The sequence below is a fragment of the Oncorhynchus mykiss genome, chromosome 11 (assembly GCF_013265735.2).
Source record: "Oncorhynchus mykiss isolate Arlee chromosome 11, USDA_OmykA_1.1, whole genome shotgun sequence".
NCBI lineage: Eukaryota > Metazoa > Chordata > Actinopteri > Salmoniformes > Salmonidae > Oncorhynchus > Oncorhynchus mykiss.
Genome location: NC_048575.1, coordinates 11,950,616 through 11,970,597, shown reverse-complemented (window position 1 = coordinate 11,970,597; position 19,982 = coordinate 11,950,616). Strand labels below are relative to the sequence as shown.

Sequence of the window (19,982 nt, the reverse complement as noted above, 5' to 3'; positions counted from 1 at the left end):
TATTTTTATCTCTACTTTGCACATTCTTCCATTGCAAATCTACCATTCCAGTGTTTTACTTGCTATATTGTATTTACTTTGCCACCATGGCCTCTTTTGCCTTTACCTCCCTTATCTCACCTCATTTGCTCAGATCGTATATACAGTGCCTTGCGAAAGTATTCGGCCCCCTTGAACTTTGCGACCTTTTGCCACATTTCAGGCTTCAAACATAAAGATTTAAAACTGTATTTTTTTGTGAAGAATCAACAACAAGTGGGACACAATCATGAAGTGGAACGACATTTATTGGATATTTCAAACTTTTTTAACAAATCAAAAACTGAAAAATTGGGCGTGCAAAATTATTCAGCCCCCTTAAGTTAATACTTTGTAGCGCCACCTTTTGCTGCGATTACAGCTGTAAGTCGCTTGGGGTATGTCTCTATCAGTTTTGCACATCGAGAGACTGAATTTTTTTCCCAATCCTCCTTGCAAAACAGCTCGAGCTCAGTGAGGTTGGATGGAGAGCATTTGTGAACAGCAGTTTTCAGTTCTTTCCGAAGACAAATCTCCGTCCCAGTCTCAGATCTTTTGCAGACTCCATCAGGTTTTCTTCCAGAATGGTCCTGTATTTGGCTCCATCCATCTTCCCATCAATTTTAACCATCTTCCCTGTCCCTGCTGAAGAAAAGCAGGCCCAAACCATGATGCTGCCACCACCATGTTTGATAGTGGGGATGGTGTGTTCAGGGTGATGTGCTGTGTTGCTTTTACGCCAAACATTACGTTTTGCATTGTTGCCAAAAAGTTCAATTTTGGTTTCATCTGACCAGAGCACCTTCTTCCACATGTTTGGTGTGTCTCCCAGGTGGCTTGTGGCAAACTTGAAACGACACTTTTTAGATCTCTGCAGTTCATCCAGAGTGATCATGGGCCTATTGGCTGCATCTCTGATCAGTCTTCTCCTTGTATGAGCTGAAAGTTTAGAGGGATGGCCAGGTCTTGGTAGATTTGCAGTGGTCTGATACTCCTTCCATTTCAATAATATCACTTGCACAGCGCTCCTTGGGATGTTTAAAGCTTGGGAAATATTTTTGTATCCAAATCCGGCTTTAAACTTCTTCACAACAGTATCTCGGACCTGCCTGGTGTGTTCCTTGTTCTTCATGATGCTCTCTGCGCTTTTAACGGACCTCTGAGACTATCACAGTGCAGGTGCATTTATACGGAGACTTGATTACACACAGGTGGATTGTATTTATCATCATTAGTCATTTAGGTCAACATTGGATCATTCAGAGATCTTCACTGAACTTCTGGAGAGAGTTTGCTGCACTGAAAGTAAAGGGGCTGAATAATTTTGCACGCCCAATTTTTCAGTTTTTGATTTGTTAAAAAAGTTTGAAACATCCAATAAATGTCGTTCCACTTCATGATTGTGTCCCACTTGTTGTTGATTCTTCACAAAAAAATACAGTTTTATATCTTTATGTTTGAAGCCTGAAATGTGGCAAAAGGTCGCAAAGTTCAAGGGGGCCGAATACTTTCGCAAGGCACTTTAGACTTGTTTATACTGTACTATTGACTGTATGTCTGTTTTACTCCATGTGTAACTCTGTGTCGTTGTATGTGTCGAACTGCTTTGCTTTATCTTGGCCAGGTCGCAATTGTAAATGAGAACTTGTTCTCAACTTGCCTACCTGTTTAAATAAAGGTGAAATAAATAAAATAAAAAACCTGTACTGACCTTGCCTACTGGATGGTAGCCGGGTGAACAGGCAGTGGCTCGGGTGGCTGTTGATCTTTTTGGCCTTCCTGTCACATCGGGTGCTGTAGGTCTCCTGGAGTGAAAGTAGTTTGCCCCCGGGTATGCGTTGTGCAGACCGCACCACCCTCTGGAGAGCCTTGCGGTTGTGTGCGGGGAAGTTTCCTTCCCAGGCTGTAATGCAGCCCGACAGGATGCTCTCAATTATGTATCTGTAAAAGTTTGTGAGGGTTTTAGGTAACAATAACCATTTCTTCAGCCTTCTGAGGTTGAACAAGAGCTGTTGTTTTGTGTCATTTTGGAGTCACTTTTATTATAGATAAGAATAAAATATGTTTCTATACACTTCTACATTAATGATGATGCTACCATGATTAAGGATAATCATGAATAATGATGAGTGAGAAACTTACAGAGGTTCAAAGATGTGCTAACCTCTCACCATTACCAATAACAGAGGAGGCTAGCTGTCTTGGGCACAAAACAATCTGAAACACAACCAAAATGAACTGCAAATGCATCCAACATGTCACAAGATTTATGTAGTCATTAAGTGCTAGGATTATGAGAGCAAATACTAAACTTTTGATTACGTTTTTAATAAGAATCTTTAGGGGTGTCAATCATTTTGACCCCTTCTTTTTCTGAGAGAAAAAAAGTATTACATTTTTTTTTGGAGCATACAATATATCTCACTGTTTGAATGATTTATTTTATACAATCATTATTGCCTGTCTTTATCAAGGGGTTTCCGTTAAAAAGCCCAGTTCTCACTAAATCAATGTTGTTACAGCATTATTACACAGGAATATGGACACATAATTGTAAAGTGTTACCAGAAAAGCTAATAAATATAGCAGTGTCATGCATGCCCATACTTCATGTACAGTTGAAGTCAGAAGTTTACATGCACTTAGGTTGGAGTCATTCAAAACAGATTTTCAACCACTCCACAAATTTCTTTTTAACAAACTGTAGTTTTGGCAAGTCTACTTTGTGCATGACACAAGTCATTTTTCCAACAATTGTTTACAGACAGATTATTTCACTTATAATTCACTGTATCACAATTCAAGTGGGTCAGAAGTTTATATACACTATGTTGACTGTGCCTTTAAACAGCTTGGAAAATTCCAGAAAATGATGTCATGGCTTTAGAAGCTTCTGATAGGCTAATTGACATCATTTGAGTCAATTGGAGGTGTACCTGTGGATGTATTTCAAGGCCTAACTTCAAACTCAGTGCCTCTTCGCTTGACATCATGGGAAAATCAAAAGAAATCAGCCAAGACCTCAGAAAAACAATTGTAGACCTCCCCGAGTTCATCCTTGGGAGCAATTTCCAAACACCTGAAGGTACCACATTCATCTGTACAAACAATAGTACGCAAGTATAAACACCATGGGACCACACAGCTGTCATACCGCTCAGGAAGGAGACACGTTCTGTCTCCTAGAGATGAACGTACTTTGGTGTGAAAAGTGCAAATCAATCCCACAACAACAAAGGACCTTGTTAAGATGCTGGAGGAAACCGGTAGAAATGTGTATATATATCCACTGTAAAACGAGTCCTATATTTACATAACCTGAAAGGCCGCTCAGCAAGGAAGAAGCCATTGCTCCAAAACTGCCATAAAAAAAGCCAGACTACGGTTTGCAACTGCACATGGGGACAAAGATCGTACTTTTTGGAGAAATGTTCTCTGGTCTGATGAATCAAAAATGTTTGGCCATAATGACTATCGTTATGTTTGGAGAAAAAAGAGGGAGGCTTGTAAGCAGAAGAACACCATTCGAACCGTGAAGCACGGGGGTGATAGCATCATGTTGTGGGGGGGCTTTGCTGCAGGAGGGACTGGTGCACTTCACAAAATAGATAGCATATTGAGAAAGGAAAATTATGTGGATATATTGAAGCAACATCTCAAGACATCAGTCAGGTAGTTAAAGTTTGGTCACAAATAGGTCTTCCAAATGTACAATGACCCCAAGCATACTTCCATAGTTGTGGCAAAATGTCTTAAGGACAACAAAGTCAAGGTATTGGAGTGGCCATCACAAACCCCTGACCTCAACCCTATAGATATTTGTGGGCAGAATTGAAAAGTGTGTGCGAGCAAGGAGGCCTACAAACCTGACTCCGTTACACCAGCTCTGTCAAGAGGAATGGGCCAAAATTCACCCAACTTATTGTGGGAAGCTTGTGGAAGGCTACCCGAAACGTTTTTCCAAGTTAAACAATTTAAAGGCAATGCTACCAAATACTAATGGAGTGTATGTAAACGACTGACCCACTGGGAATGTGATAAATAAAAATTAATGCTGAAATAAGTCATTTTCTCTACTATTATTCTGACATTTCACATTCTTAAAATAAAGTGATGATCCTATCTGACCTAAAACAGGGAATTTTTACTAGGATTAAATGTCAGGAATTGTGAAAAACTGAGTTTAAATGTATTTGGCTAAAGTGTATGTAAACTTCAGACTTCAACTGTACATAATACGTATACTTAGTATGTAGCATTTCCATTATCTGATTCCAATCTTTGTATCCTTTCTCACATCTTTACCTGCCTGTGATACTGCTTTACAAGTTGTTTCTCACTTCTGGCAGTATTCATATAAATCTCATTGCTATTCCACTGTTTGTTTAAGTGGCTGATTTTCTTATCACGTTCTCTTACATGCATTTCTGTGTACAGATATTCAGATGAATGTTTAGCCTGTAACATTTCCATAATCATTATTCATTCCCTCAAACACATCCTTAAACCCCATCGAACAGTTCATGCACACGGAAGTTAAGATTTTGGGCTATTGTTCCCTCCTGTTCCTGTTCCCTCAACAGCTGTCAGCCTAGCTTGTAGCCCTTTAATATGTATATAATTTCCCCTGACATCCACTGGAATGAATTTGAATTCCTGCCCATGAAATTTGCATGCTGTCGGAAATGGGAGGGCTGATGTCCGCCGAGCTCGCTGCTCTCCTCCACTGTAAATTTGGCAAATGGGATAAGGCGTCACGCTGCTTGAAAACGTCTGGGTCTACTCCTCAGTGGGGAACGCGAAGTGGAAGTGCAGCCCGGCTACAGTATACAGAGGAGTGAGTGAGCAGCAGCTTTCTTTGTGACACCTTAAGGGATGTGCAGGGCTAAACCCCCAATATCCACTCGTTCTATTAGAGCAGTCACACTCAGGAACTCCTAGCTCTGCACACTACCCTCCTGTTCCTCTAGTCTAGCACTTTAAGGTTAGTCTCAACCAGGAAAAATCTTACCAGGGTAGTTTTAAAAAGTTGCTGCTGCTTGTGATTGAATATGAGACAAACAAACATTCTCATTCTAATCTCATTTGCCAGTTTCACTAGTTTGCATGAATTTTGGAAATGTGATGTTTTTAAGGTGGTGGGATTATTCTACAAAGTGTGTTTGAATAGTTTGAAATGTATATATACTTCGTGTTTTGGGGGGGGGGGGGGGCGTTGGGCAAGCACTTAGAGTAAGTGAACCACAAGCACGTGCACACTGGTATGAGTTTCTCTGATTAAGTTACTGGCATCATGTATGGAGTGTGTCATGTGAAAGCAGAATGGGGCAGATGGACGCTTGACGTGTGTGTTTCCATGGCGACAGGTTGTGGTAAACGCCCTGATCGGCGCCATCCCGTCCATCATGAACGTACTGCTGGTGTGCCTGATCTTCTGGCTCATCTTCAGCATCATGGGGGTCAATCTGTTCGCCGGAAAGTACGGACGCTGCGTCAACCAGACGGGCTACATCCACAATGTGTCCATGGTCAACAACAAGACCGACTGCCGGGCCATGAATGACACGCAGTTCTACTGGACCAGAGTTAAGGTCAACTTCGACAACGTGGGCGCTGGTTACCTTGCCCTCTTACAAGTTGTGAGTTGGACTTTTTTTTCCCCTTTCCTTTTAGTTTTTCTCACAGTTTGAGACGTTCTTTCCTCGCTCATACTTTTTTACGTTGCCCACCATGTCTGTCCAGAGATCCCCGAATCGATCAACAAGTCGCAAGCTTTTACTTTTAGCAGCGATGGAGGCCATTACAGAGAATGTTATTCTCTGTAATGGCCTCCATCGCTGCTAAATGCACAACATTCTCTGCCTCCATCGCTGCTAAAAGCACAACATTCTTTATAATGGCCTCCATCACTGCTAAATGCACAACATTCTCTGTAATGGCAAGTGCATGCACTTCATTCTTCGCTTTAACTTAGTTGGTGTGGGTGCCTAGCAACAATTCACTTAGCTCCTTTCCATCACCTTCTTGTGATTTCCCTTCATTCTAACTTCCCCCATTTGCATCTGGAAACAGTCTGGCCCTCAGTCATTCACAAAAGCCAATAATAACCCGTAACCAAGGCGAAAAGACCCACCACCGTGATTTCTGGCTGATAAGAACTCACTTGTGATGAAGTAGGGCACCCCGCTCACTCTCCTTCTTCCTCCGTCTAGAAAGACACTCCATGCGGTCAGGAGGAAGCACATATAAATCCTTTCCACTGCCATTCATAACATCTCAGCTCTAACATGGCACATGGCCAGTATTTATTTTGTAGAGACTGTATGTTTTTGTTTTTTGAAGGGGGTCATATAGAAATACAAGCATATATCGTTTGCATTTTAAAATAATGTTCCTATGTATGCCTTTATATAGTGATGATAGTGGTGCATGCTCATTGAAGTTGATGGTGGCACATGCTCATTGAAGTTGATGGTGGCACATGCTCATTGAAGTTGATAGTGGCACATGCTCATTGAAGTTGATGGTGGCACATGCTCATTGAAGTTGATGGTGGCACATGCTCATTGAAGTTGATAGTGGCACATGCTCATTGAAGTTGATAGTGGCACATGCTCATTGAAGTTGATGGTGGCACATGCTCATTGAAGTTGATAGTGGCACATGTCATTGAAGTTGATGGTGACACATGCTCATTGAAGTTGGTGGCACATGTCATTGAAGTTGATGGTGGCGCATGTAATTGAAGTTGATGGTGGCACATGCTCATTGAAGTTGATAGTGGCACATGTCATTGAAGTTGATGGTGGCACATGCTCATTGAAGTTGATGGTGGCACATGCTCATTGAAGTTGATAGTGGCACATGTTATTGAAGTTTATGGTGGCACATGCTCATTGAAGTTGATGGTGGCACATGCTCATTGAAGTTGATAGTGGAACATGTCATTGAAGTTTATGGTGGCACATGTCATTGAATGTAATGGTGGCACATGCTCATTGAAGTTGATGGTGGCACATGCTCATTGAAGTTGATAGTGGCACATGCTCATTGAAGTTGATGGTGGCACATGCTCATTGAAGTTGATAGTGGCACATGCTCATTGAAGTTGATGGTGGCACATGCTCATTGAAGTTGATAGTGGCACATGCTCATTGAAGTTGATGGTGGCACATGCTCATTGAAGTTGATAGTGGCACATGCTCATTGACGTTCATGTCCTTTGTTACAAGGCTACATTCAAAGGCTGGATGGAGATCATGTATGCAGCAGTGGATTCTCGTGCTGTAAGTATTACACGTCAATGTACTTGTTTTGTATAACATGATTTTAACATTTTAATATTCCATCATAAAGCCTATATAAGACTGTCTTAAAAATGACTTGACATTTGAAAATATTTGTTGTTGTCATAATCATGCCTTGATGTAATACCACCATAACATTTACCAGAATAACGTATGTAGCTGAACGGTGTATTGTCCTAACATGTTTTTTCTCTGGCTGCACTAGGTGGACGAACAGCCTATCAGAGAGGTCAACATGTACATGTACCTATACTTCGTCATTTTCATCATCTTTGGCTCCTTCTTCACCCTTAACCTCTTCATTGGTGTCATCATCGACAACTTCAACCAGCAGAAACGAAAGATAAGTATCAAAACCATCATGGCCAACAAATGCCATGAGCTTTTAAAAAAGTGGGTTATTTTCACAGTGAAAATAACAGAAAAGGGATGTCTCTTTACTTAGGTGGGCAAGACATCTTCATGACAGAGGAACAGAAAAAGTACTACAATGCCATGAAGAAGCTAGGGTCTAAAAAGCCTCAGAAACCAATTCCAAGGCCATTGGTGAGCTGGAGCTAATTGAACCCTATTTTCTTGATCTAATTAAAGGGATAGTTCACGTTTTTGGAACTTTTAGCTTATTTTTGATAACATGCCAGATAAGTAGAAAATAAGTTAAAACCCCCCAAAAAGGGAACTATTCATTTTATTTTCTTTGCCCTATAAGCCTCTTGTGTTCCAATGACTGGTATTTCTGGATCTTATAGGGATAGTTGTAAATTAGTTGTAAATAACAACTTGTTCTCAACTAGCTTACCTGGTTAAATAAAGGTGAAATAAAAATATGTTTAAAAAAAAGTACTGGGCGAAGTATTGGGCAGGATAGTTAAAAAAAATATATATAACAAAAGTTCAAACCTTAAAAAAGTTTCCTATTCTTTCAATTTTCTTCACCTTAGTGCATAAGCCTCTTGCGTTTCAAAATAACACCTATTACTCACTACCTCTCTTCTCCCAGAACCAAGTACAGGGCTTCTTCTTCGACCTGGTGGGAAAGCAGGCATTCGACATCATCATCATGGTCCTCATCCTGCTCAACATGATTACCATGATGGTGGAGACGGACGAGCAGCCGGCCCGCATGGAGTACATACTCAACAAAATCAACCTGGCCTTCATCATCATCTTCTCCTGCGAGTGCCTCATCAAGATCGTGGCGCTACGCTGCTACTTCTTCACCATTGGCTGGAACATCTTCGACTTTGTAGTGGTCATCCTCTCCATCGTTGGTGAGTTTGTTGCTTGGGCTTAATTAATCAGGGGTCTGCCTCCCAAGTGGCGTAGCGGTCTAAGGCACTGCATCGCAGTGCTAGAGGTGTCACTACAGACCCAGGTTTGATCCCAGGCTGTGTCGCAGCTGGCTGTGAGATCAATGAGGCGGTGCACAATTGGCCCAGCGTCGTCCGGGTTAGGCCGTCCTTGTCCCATCGCGCTCTAGCGAGTCCTTATGGCGAGCCGGGCGCATGCAAATTGAATTGGGTCGCCAACTGTACGGTGTTTCCGCCGACACATTGGTGCGGCTGGCTTCCTGGTTAAGCGAGCAGTGTGTCAAGAAGCAGTGCGGCTTGGCAGGGTAACGTATTTTGGAGGACACATGGCTCTCGACAGCCGCCTCTCCCGAGTCCATACGGGAGTTGCAGTGATGGGAAATAACTGTAACTACCAATTGGGGAGAAAAAAGGTCAAAAGTACCAAAAAATGTCATAAATAATCAGGGGTTTTCAATGATGCTCATTGCGATGTAATTGCATGGGTCTGTTAACCTCTAGCGTCGAGCAATCCCGTATCCGGGAGCGTAATCATAGCCTCAAGCTCATTACCATAACGCAACTTTTCCTATTCATGAAAATCGCAAATGAAATGAAATAAATATATTCAAACACAAGCTTAGCCTTTTGTTAACAACACTGTCATCGCAGATGTTCAAAATACGCTTTTCAACCAAAGCTACACAAGCATTTGTGTAAGAGTATTGACAGCCTAGCATAGCATTAAGCTTAGCATTCAGCAGGCAACATTTTCACAAAAACAAGAAAAGCATTCAAATAAAATCATTTACCTTTTGAAGAACTTCGGATGTTTTCAATGACGAGACTCTTAGTTAGATAGCAAATGTTCATTTTTTCCAAAAAGATTATTTGTGTAGACGAAATAGCTCCGTTTTGTTCATCACGTTTGGCTAAGAAAAACACCGGAAAATGCAGTCACTTACAACGCCAAACTTTTTTCCAAATTAGCTCCATAATATCGACAGAAATATGGCAAACGTTGTTTATAATCAATCCTCAAGGTGTTTTTCACATATCTATTCGATAATCTATATCTATATCTATCCTACCATGCCTTTCTAAGGTCTTCGAAAGCCAAGTCAACAAACAGATTACCGACCATTTCGAATCTCACCATACCTTCTCTGCTATGCAATCTGGTTTCAGAGCTGGTCATGGGTGCACCTCAGCCACGCTCAAGGTCCTAAACGATATCTTAACCGCCATCGATAAGAAACATTACTGTGCAGCCGTATTCATTGATCTGGCCAAGGCTTTCGACTCTGTCAATCACCACATCCTCATCGGCAGACTCGACAGCCTTGGTTTCTCAAATGATTGCCTCGCCTGGTTCACCAACTACTTCTCTGATAGAGTTCAGTGTGTCAAATCGGAGGGTCTGCTGTCCGGACCTCTGGCAGTCTCTATGGGGGCCACAGGGTTCAATTCTTGGACCGACTCTCTTCTCTGTATACATCAATGAGGTCGCTCTTGCTGCTGGTGAGTCTCTGATCCACCTCTACGCAGACGACACCATTCTGTATACTTCTGGCCCTTCTTTGGACACTGTGTTAACAACCCTCCAGGCAAGCTTCAATGCCATACAACTCTCCTTCCGTGGCCCCCAATTGCTCTTAAATACAAGTCAAACTAAATGCATGCTCTTCAACCGATCGCTACCTGTACCTACCCGCCTGTCCAACATTACTACTCTGGACGGCTCTGACTTAGAATACATGGCCAACTACAAATACTTAGGTGTCTGGTTAGACTGTAAACTCTCCTTCCAGACCCATATCAAACACCCCCAATCCAAAGTTAAATCTAGAATTGGCTTCCTATTTCACAACAAAGCATCCTTCACTCATGCTGCCAAACATACCCTTGTAAAACTGACCATCCTACCAATCCTCGACTTTGGTGATGTCATTTACAAAATAGCATCCAATACCCTACTCAACAAATTGGATGCAGTCTATCACAGTGCAATCCGTTTTGTCACCAAAGCCCCATATACTACCCACCATTGCGACCTGTACGCTCTCGTTGGCTGGCCCTCGCTTCATACTCGTCGCCAAACCCACTGGCTCCATGTCATCTACAAGACCCTGCTAGGTAAAGTCCCCCCTTATCTCAGCTCGCTGGTCACCATTGCATTTCCCACCTGTAGCACACGCTCCAGCAGGTATATCTCTCTAGTCACCCCCAAAACCAATTCTTTCTTTGGCCGCCTCTCCTTCCAGTTCTCTGCTGCCAATGACTGGAACGAACTACAAAAATCTCTGAAACTGGAAACACTTATCTCCCTCACTAGCTTTAAGCACCAACTGTCAGAGCAGCTCACAGATTACTGCACCTGTACATAGCCCACCTATAATTTAGCCCAAACAACTACCTCTTTCCCTACTGTATTTAATTAATTTATTTATTTTGCTCCTTTGCACCCCCTTATTTTTATTTCTACTTTGCACATTCTCCCATTGCAAATCTACCATTCCAGTGTTTTACTTGTTATATTGTATTTACTTTGCCACCATGGCCTTTTTGCCTTTACCTCCCTTATCTCACCTCATTTGCTCACATCGTATATAGCCTTGTTTATACTGTATTATTGACTGTATGTTTGTTTTACTCCATGTGTAACTCTGTGTCGTTGTATGTGTCGAACAGCTTTGCTTTATCTTGGCCAGGTCGCAATTGTAAATGAGAACTTGTTCTCAACTTGCCTACCTGGTTAAATAAAGGTGAAATAAAAAAAAATGTAAAAAAAAAATCTATCAGTGGTGGCAGTTGCCTTCTCATCAGAAGAAAACTGAAAAATACTGCAGCTGGAGATTACGCAATAATTGCGACGGAGGACACCATGCGACCACCTGGTAGATGTAGTCTCTTATGGTCAATCTTCCAATGATATGCCTACAAATACATCACAATGCTGCAGACACCTTGGGGAAAATGTGGAAAACGTAAGACTCCTAGCTCCTTCACAGCCATATAAGGAGTCATTGCCATGAGGCGGTTTCAAAAAATGCGGCACTTCCTGATTGGATTTTTATCTGTTTTTTTTCTGTAACATCAGTTCTGTGGCACTCACAGACAATATCTTTGCAGTTTTGGAAACGTAAGAGTGTTTTCTTTCCAAAGCTGTCAATTATATGCATAGTCGAGCATCTTTTCGTGACAAAATATCTTCTTTAAAACGGGAATGTTTTTCATCCAAATATTAAAATAGTGCTATATCCAAGAAGTTAACTGGCAGTTATACTGAAATATGGTTGCTATATGTAGCTTATGTATGGCTATCGGTATGTACAGTGCATTCGGAAAGTATTCAGACCCCTTCATTTTTTCCATATTTTGATATGTTACAGCCTTATTCTAAAGTTGATTAAATAGTTTTCTTTCCTCCTCAATCTACACACAATACCCCATAATGAAAAAGCAAAAACACGTTTTTAGAAATGTTTAAAAAACGTAAATATCACATTTACATAAGTATTTAGATCCTTTACTCAGTACTTTGTTGAAGCACCTATGGCAGAGATTACAGCCTCGAGTCTTCTTGGGTATGATGCTACAAGCTTGGCACACGTGTATTTGGGGAGTTTCTACCATTCTTCTCTGGAGATACTCAAGCTCCGTCAGGTTGAGAGGATAGCACAGCTATTTTCAGGTCTCTCCAGAGATGTTCGATCAGGTTCAAATCCGGGCTCTGGTTGGACCACTCAAGGACATTCAGAGACTTGTCCCGAACCCACTCCTGCTTTGTCTTGGCTGTGTGCTTAGGGTCATTTTCCTGTTGAAAGGTGAACCGTCGCCCCAGACTGAGGTCCAGAGAGCTCTGGAGCAGGTTTTCATCAAGGATCTCTCTGTACTTTGCTCCGTACATCTTTGCCTCCCTCCTGACTAGTCTCCCAGTCCCTGCCGCTGAAAAACATCCCCACAGCATGATGCTGCCACCACCATGCCTCACGGTAGGGATTGTGCCAGGTGTCCTACAGACGTGATGCTTGGCATTCAGGCTAAAGAGTTCAATCTTAGTTTCATCTGACCAGAGAATCTTGTTTCTCATGGTTTGAGAGTCTTTTAGGTGCCTTTTTGCAAATTCCAAGTGGACTGACATTTTACTGAGGAGTGGCTTCCGCCTGGCCACTCTACCATAAAGGCATGATTGGTGGAGTGATGCAGAGATGGTCGTCCTTCTGGAAGGTTTTTTCATCTCCACAGAACTCTAGAGCTCTGTCAGAGTGACCATCAGGTACTTGGTCACCTGCCTGACCAAGGCCCTTCTCCCCTGATTGCTCAGTTTGGCCACTCTAGGAAGAGTCTTGGTGGTTCCAAACTTCTTCCATTTAAGAATGATGCAGGCCACTGTGTTCTTGCGGACCTTCAATGCTGCAGAAATGTTTTGGTACCCTTTCCCAAATCTGTGCCTCGACACAATCCTGTCTCTGAGCTCTACGAACTATTCCTTCGACCATATGGCTTGGTTTTTGCTCTGACGTGCACTGTCAACTGTGGGACCTTATATAGACAGGTATGTGCCTTTCCAAATCATGTCCAGTCAATTGAATTTACCACAGGTGGACTCCAATCAAATTGTAGAAACATCTCAAGGATGATCAGTGGAAACAGGATGCACCTGAGCTCAATTTAGAGTTTCATAGCAAAGGGTCTGAATACTTATGTAAATAAGGTATTTTTGTTTTTATATTTAATTTTGTCTGCTAAAATTTCTAAAAACCTGTTTTCACTTCGTCATTATGGGATATTGTGTGTAGATTGATGAGGAGTTTTTTATTTTAATCGATTTTAAAAGGCTGTTATAGAACAAAATGTGGAAAAAGTCAAGGGGTCTGAATACTTTCCGAAGGCACTGCAGTTCTCGGCTAATGCCGCTGTGGCAGGTCAACATCCTTGGGTGATACAGTTGAACTCATGACCTTGGTTGTTTGCCTATAAGCAAGGCATTCCAAGTCACTAGCTGGCTCATACACAGATAATGACATTTAGCTTGGGACCTTCAAATTGACCAATAAATATTATATTGACAGATTACCCATGTAGCTCAGTTTTAGTGCCTGGGTGCTTGCAAACGCTAGGGTTATGGGCAATGTTCCCTCTCATTTTTTTTTATCACTGAGCAAAATTTAGGTCTGTTGAGTGCAAACTTGAACGTTATGAAAATTCTGTGCAACTTCCAGCTTGCGTTTACTGTGAACACTGAGGCTGTACCCGCTTTAAGTTACAGTTTTACTGTGGCCGTGTAGGCTACTGTGTCTATTTGATCATAATGGAGGCCTACCAGAGTGGCTTACCATAAAAGAACAATGAAAATGCATCACATAACATTTTAACATGGAAATAGCTAGTCTGTCTACAGTAGCAGCCAATGTGTGGTGTTCAATGTAGGCCTACATTCCATGAGACCTTTGAAAAAAAAACATGCAGGGCTTGACCTTAACCTGTTTATCCACTCGTCCTTCGGACAAGGAGGTGACTGAAAATGTTGTTGTGTTGCTTAATGCAATAAATCACTTTACAAAATAAAATGCATACATTTTACCATACCATTATTACAGAGAATCAGACAAATTATGCTTCCCTCTGGCTATTGGCTACTTAGCTTATCCAAAATACAACACTGCCCCTTTAAGACAAAAATTAACCCTTTACCTGACTCTCTTTTCAAAGAGAAATGTACACATTTTCTGCTCTTGTAGGAAGCAATCACTCTCCTATTGCTGACTATAAATTATCTATAACTGAGCTAATAACTCACGAAGTAGCAAAGGATATGAAGTGGCTACATGCAGGTCTCGCTTTTATCTCAAAACAAGCGTATCTACTCACAACCGTTCATGCTGTGAACACAGTCCAGTTCAAAATAAATTGCACAGATCCATGTATGGCAATTGTCTACTTGCATATAGGCCTACTGTAGCTCTGATTGTTTATGCCGCACCGGTCTCGGTAGAGTACGGGCTGAGTAGTACATGTCAATGCAATAAAATCCTACTCCGATGCTTTCTGCCTACAACAAAATCTCTTGTATAGTTTGTTTTGTTTTGTTGCATTGAACGTGGCTACTGTTGCGTTAATTCGATCACTTTGAGTCAAAATGCAAGCCGAGATCTCCCGCTCTGATGTTTTATTAACATGACTTAAAAAATGTAAGCCTATGCAACATTAACCAATTAAAAACAGTACTGTAACAATGATGTTTGTACAGTAAGCCATAGGCCCAATACATTATCACAGCATATTGGGTTTGCTTGAATTGCCCTGCCAATGCAACATGTTGTTCAGGCCATTTTTAAAGTTGAGGTAGGCTATATGATCACGCCAGTAATAGATCCATTGATGTATTACTTGTGAATCACAGCTGAGTGAGCATACCTTTAAATAATTGTATTTTTCTTTTACTGAGCTGATGGTGCCTGCATCTGATGGTCAGTCTCAGCGTAGGGAGAGAGCAGCAGACTGAGGGTCCACCTCTTAACATCCCTACTCTCCCTTTCCTCCACTGACACTGACCAAAAAGGGACACCGTCTTCCAGCTGATGGCAAAACTCGATTAGCACCGCATTATTTCTGCCTCACGCACAAATTCATGTTATTACTCCGATGAACAGAGAAAGTGAAATGTTCCTCGATATTAAAAAAGACCCAAATGGTAATAATAACAACAGCGCAAGTCTATAGAGACACTTTCCGACTTATTCATTAATGCTGCAGTGCTTGTTGTAGCGCTGAGTGGAAATAGGAAGAACGTGCATTTTATGGTTTATAGAAAGAAGTGTTGGATACAAAGTGTTGACAATGCTGAGTAAGAACTTAAACATGAACTCACTCATAAAAACAGCATCTCATTGCTTTATTCGTTGACAGCCTCTCTCTAGTCATGGTTTTAAACGTTTTGAAATCTCACAGGGTAGCTGAATCGGGTGCACCTACTGCCAACAGTTTTACAGAAATGTTTAGTGATCGACTAGGAATGCGTTGGAGATCGACCAGTTGGTGAACACGGCTCTAGAAAGTTGAGTGAAATTCAATTTCGTGCTTCTCTCGGGGGGCTGATATTCCTGCAAGGCAGTCTACTCGATAGTGTCAGGGCTACTACCCGCACACGCGTGCAGCTTAGAGGGAACTACTGTAAGTCGCTCTGGATAAGATTGCTGTTTAGTTCTAAACAATAAGTCATACCTGAAGAACACATTTCAGAACCGTAATTGTGTTTTGCAATATACCTTGGCCATCACCTCTGGCATCCAAGATTTTGTATCCATTTGGCAAGGTTATCTATCATGTCAATCAAGTCATTGATAGTAAGTGGGGCTTTTATCTGATGAATCAGAGGCACATGTATGTTCTGCATGGCCCTAATGGGGAACTAAAACAAACCAAAGGGCTAACATATAGATTGAATCTAAGTATCCGTCCCCATGCTAAATTACATGCGTGGGCAAGGATGCCTCTGTTGAGGTGAAGGTAATTGTAGCAATCAGGGTTGTCAGCGGGGGTGATTTGGGCATGATTGAAGTGCTGCATCAGAGGGTTGTGGTTGGTGGGGGGTTGGGGGCTTAATGTATGGCTCCAAAGGGTGATCCCCAACCCCTCTCCACAATCAATAACTCAGGTGTGACCTTCCTGGTCCATGGGAGAGGAGGGTCACAAATCAGGGACAGATGGTAAAGTGGTCGTGGAGGTGAGAGGGATTGGAGGCAACTTGAATGTCATTTGAAGGCAGGCAGACCCAGTAATAGTGGAAGCCTTTATCATGAGCTCATTGGTAAATGGGTTTGGGGAAGCTAGAATTGACATGAAGGAGAAGGAAGCGTATTGGTGATAGCAGTGAGACTCTGTCCTTCAGCCTAATTTACTCCTGGTTACCAATAGTCAATCTAATTCCATATGATATTGCGTGCGTAGTGTGGGAAAGAGCTAGCCTTACTGTTAATGATGGTCTAATTAGAAGTACAGAGATCTCATGTTTTTCCCCCTATCTTCCAGGTATCGTTCTCGCTGACATCATAGAGAAGTACTTTGTGTCGCCGACACTGTTCCGAGTCATTCGATTGGCCAGGATCGGACGAGTACTTCGACTAATCCGTGGAGCCAAAGGAATAAGGACCTTACTCTTTGCCTTAATGATGTCCCTTCCCGCCCTATTCAACATCGGCCTCCTGCTCTTTCTGGTCATGTTCATATACGCCATCTTTGGCATGGCCAACTTTGCCTATGTCAAGAAGCAGGCTGGCATCGACGACATGTTCAACTTCGAGACGTTCGGCAACAGTATGATCTGCCTATTCCAGATCACCACGTCAGCGGGCTGGGACGGCCTGCTCAGCCCCATCCTCAACAACTCCCCGGAAGAGTGCAACCCCAACCTCGTCCACACAGGCACCAACGCCCGGGGCAACTGTGGCAACCCCTCAGTGGGCATCACCTTCTTTGTCACCTATATCATCATCTCCTTCCTCATTGTGGTCAACATGTACATCGCCATCATCCTGGAGAACTTCAGCGTGGCCACCGAGGAGAGCACCGAGCCGCTGAGTGAGGATGACTTCGAGATGTTCTATGAGGTGTGGGAGAAGTTCGACCCAGAGGCCACGCAGTTCATCGAGTACGCCAAGCTGTCAGACTTTGCCAACACACTGTCGGAGCCACTGCGCATTGGCAAGCCTAACAAGATTAAGCTGATCTCCATGGACCTGCCCATGGTCAGTGGAGACAAGATCCACTGCCTGGACATTCTGTTTGCCTTCACCAAGCGTGTGTTGGGCGAGTCGGGCGAGATGGACGCTCTTAAGCAGCAAATGGAGGAGAAGTTCATGATGGCCAACCCATCCAAGATCTCCTACGAGCCCATCACCACCACGCTGAGGCGAAAACAGGAGGACATGTCCGCAGCAGTCATCCAGAGGTGCTACCGCCGGCACCTGTTGCGGAGGCAGATGAAGCAAGCCTCCTTCATGTACAGATCAATGCAGATCAATCTGACGCAAAGCTCCACGGACAAGAGGGTCACCGCCCCGGAGAAAGAGGGCCTCATAGCCTCCATGATCAAGGAGCACTACGGGGGGCCTGAGATGGAGCTGATGGAGACCCTGTCCTCCACCTCCTCTCCACCGTCTTACGACAGCGTCACACGGGCGACTAGTGAACTTTTCCAAGTTTTAATTCTCAAACAGTCCAGGAACAGTGACCTAAGCGAACATTGCCTTGCCCCCGACAGAGACCGTGAGACATTTCTGTAACAGCGACTAGGAAATGCTTTTTTTTCTCTTTTACATTTTTTGTTGTTGTTGTTGTTGTTTACCGAATGTAAAATAGCTCAAATTACCCTGGTTTAGTACATGTGGTTCTGCTAGGGGTTTTCATAGAGAAAAGGCAAATTATTTGTTTATTTTTGGTGAACATGCTTTGTGGGAGTACACAAAGGGGGCGTGTGTAAATCCTAGATGATCATTGACCCTGCTCATGTCAAGTTTGCTTCACAGTTAATATGCATGAATAACCTCTGCAGGGTCACAACAATTATATCACTGATGTAATAATCATTTATTAGACTAAAAGAAATACAGTTTATCAGTATTTACAAAGAATGCCTGACCGTATGAGTTCATTAAAGGTCTTATTATTATTGGTGTGATTCCTTATGATCAACAGTTTTATAACTGTGAGATGTGGGAGAAAAAAACAAAGGGATACAATTTTTCGTAGTAAGTATAACTTTGTTGATGTTGCCAGTCTTTCATAGCAGTACAATTATTACTATTTTTGATATTTTTAGAGTAAGAAAAAAAAACATGGCCTCTTCTGAATTGGAGTCGCTTACCATGAAAGGGAATACTTCCACACTGTAACAAGACGAACGGGCAGGTAATAACTTTTCACATTAAAAAACGCTGTATTTGAACTGTTTTAAGCATTTTTTTCTCTTGCATTTACATGTCAAAATATCCCGGGCTCCCTGCATATTAGTTCATTTTTCATTCATAACGATCTGGTCTTAGTTACACAAAGCTAAGAAGCAATTCAGTAACCAAGATCAGTATGTGACAATCAAACCTACATCTCATGGTTAAGATACTTTTAATGAATTATTTTACAGATAAAAGTGTAAACGTTTGTACAGCATTTTTTTGGTTTGCTCTACAGGCCATTCAGCTTCTCTTGGTTACCCATAGACTACTCTCCACTGTAGGTCTGATACCGGCACATATAGTTTCTATTCGACTAGAATAATAATAAAAAAGACACCGCTCAACTTTAATATGATATACTGTATATATTCATGTTATGGTTGCAGGTGTGTTGAAGGGCTGTTTTCTGTAGCAATAGATCCAGTGTGTGCCTGGTATATACAGTACCCCTGTCCTGTTTCTCTACCCACATCGTTGCCCCATTAGATGCCATGGATGAGTGACTGGGATCACACTGCTATTTATCAGTGTCTACGGGGGACTTTTCTAAAGAGATTTCTGATTGCATGCTTTTTATCGGGAACATTGGGGAAAATGTTTAGAACTCGGGAGCGGTCCTATTTGTTGTTAGGGGGGGACATTTTTACACAAAAACATCATGGTGAAAAGTCAACTCGACACATCTCTGTCATAAATGTACTGTTTTCATCATAACAAGAGCTGCTTCATCATAATAACATCCAAGACATGAACAGAAAATGTTTTTTTCTCTCTCCATTCTTATAAACTGTCATAAATGCAGTAGCCTACAACAGGCATCTTCTCAGCAGTCAGTAGATAATGGCTTTACATGTCTCACTGCTCAACCACAATGCAGTGCCTCAGTAATGCCCACATTGCAGTAAATATTATTTATAAATACATTTTAGTACTTTAAGTTAAAATATTTTTTGTACTTTGCAAACACATGCCTCTGTATATAAGATAACGACCTCCTGTGAAATAAAAGAGAGCCTACAATATCACTGATTATTCTTTTGATTTCAGAGTCATTTATGTGGCAGACCCAGGTTCAAATATTATTTTCTTTCAAATACTTTTACTGTTATAATATAATAACTGTGCGCGATTGAGCTTTTCTGGTGACATGGAAGTAATGAGATAGTCCCAAACGGGTAAACTCACCCCCAATCCAGGGATTTGAAAGAAAACAGATACTTTGAATGCAGGTCTGGCATGTGGTACAGTATTATGCAAGCAGTCTTTATTTTGCCAAATGAGAGTGACATTATATTGAGAAGAATGCGATAGATTGTAGTGTGATGCCGCAGCATGAAGAAGACGTTGGGACTTGGCATGAAGAAGGAATGCAGCATCATGCTACAGTAGCTCAGAACATGAACTCAAGTGGT

At 42.1% G+C, this 19,982-nt stretch overlaps 1 protein-coding gene across 2 annotated transcripts in view; it reads left to right on the top strand.

Moving 5' to 3' along the window:
• LOC100136701 (sodium channel protein type 4 subunit alpha) overlaps positions 1 to 19,585 on the top strand; it is a 210,328-nt gene extending 190,743 nt beyond the window's left edge. For both annotated transcript variants that reach the window (XM_036934870.1, XM_036934869.1), the window contains 6 exons: positions 5,385 to 5,657; positions 7,251 to 7,304; positions 7,531 to 7,668; positions 7,767 to 7,871; positions 8,326 to 8,596; positions 16,649 to 19,585. In XM_036934870.1, the coding sequence (XP_036790765.1) occupies positions 5,385 to 5,657; positions 7,251 to 7,304; positions 7,531 to 7,668; positions 7,767 to 7,871; positions 8,326 to 8,596; positions 16,649 to 17,901 (2,094 nt within the window). In that variant the 3' untranslated portion in view covers positions 17,902 to 19,585. The remainder of the gene's footprint in view (positions 1 to 5,384; positions 5,658 to 7,250; positions 7,305 to 7,530; positions 7,669 to 7,766; positions 7,872 to 8,325; positions 8,597 to 16,648) is intronic.
• The last annotated feature ends 397 nt before the right edge of the window (positions 19,586 to 19,982 follow it).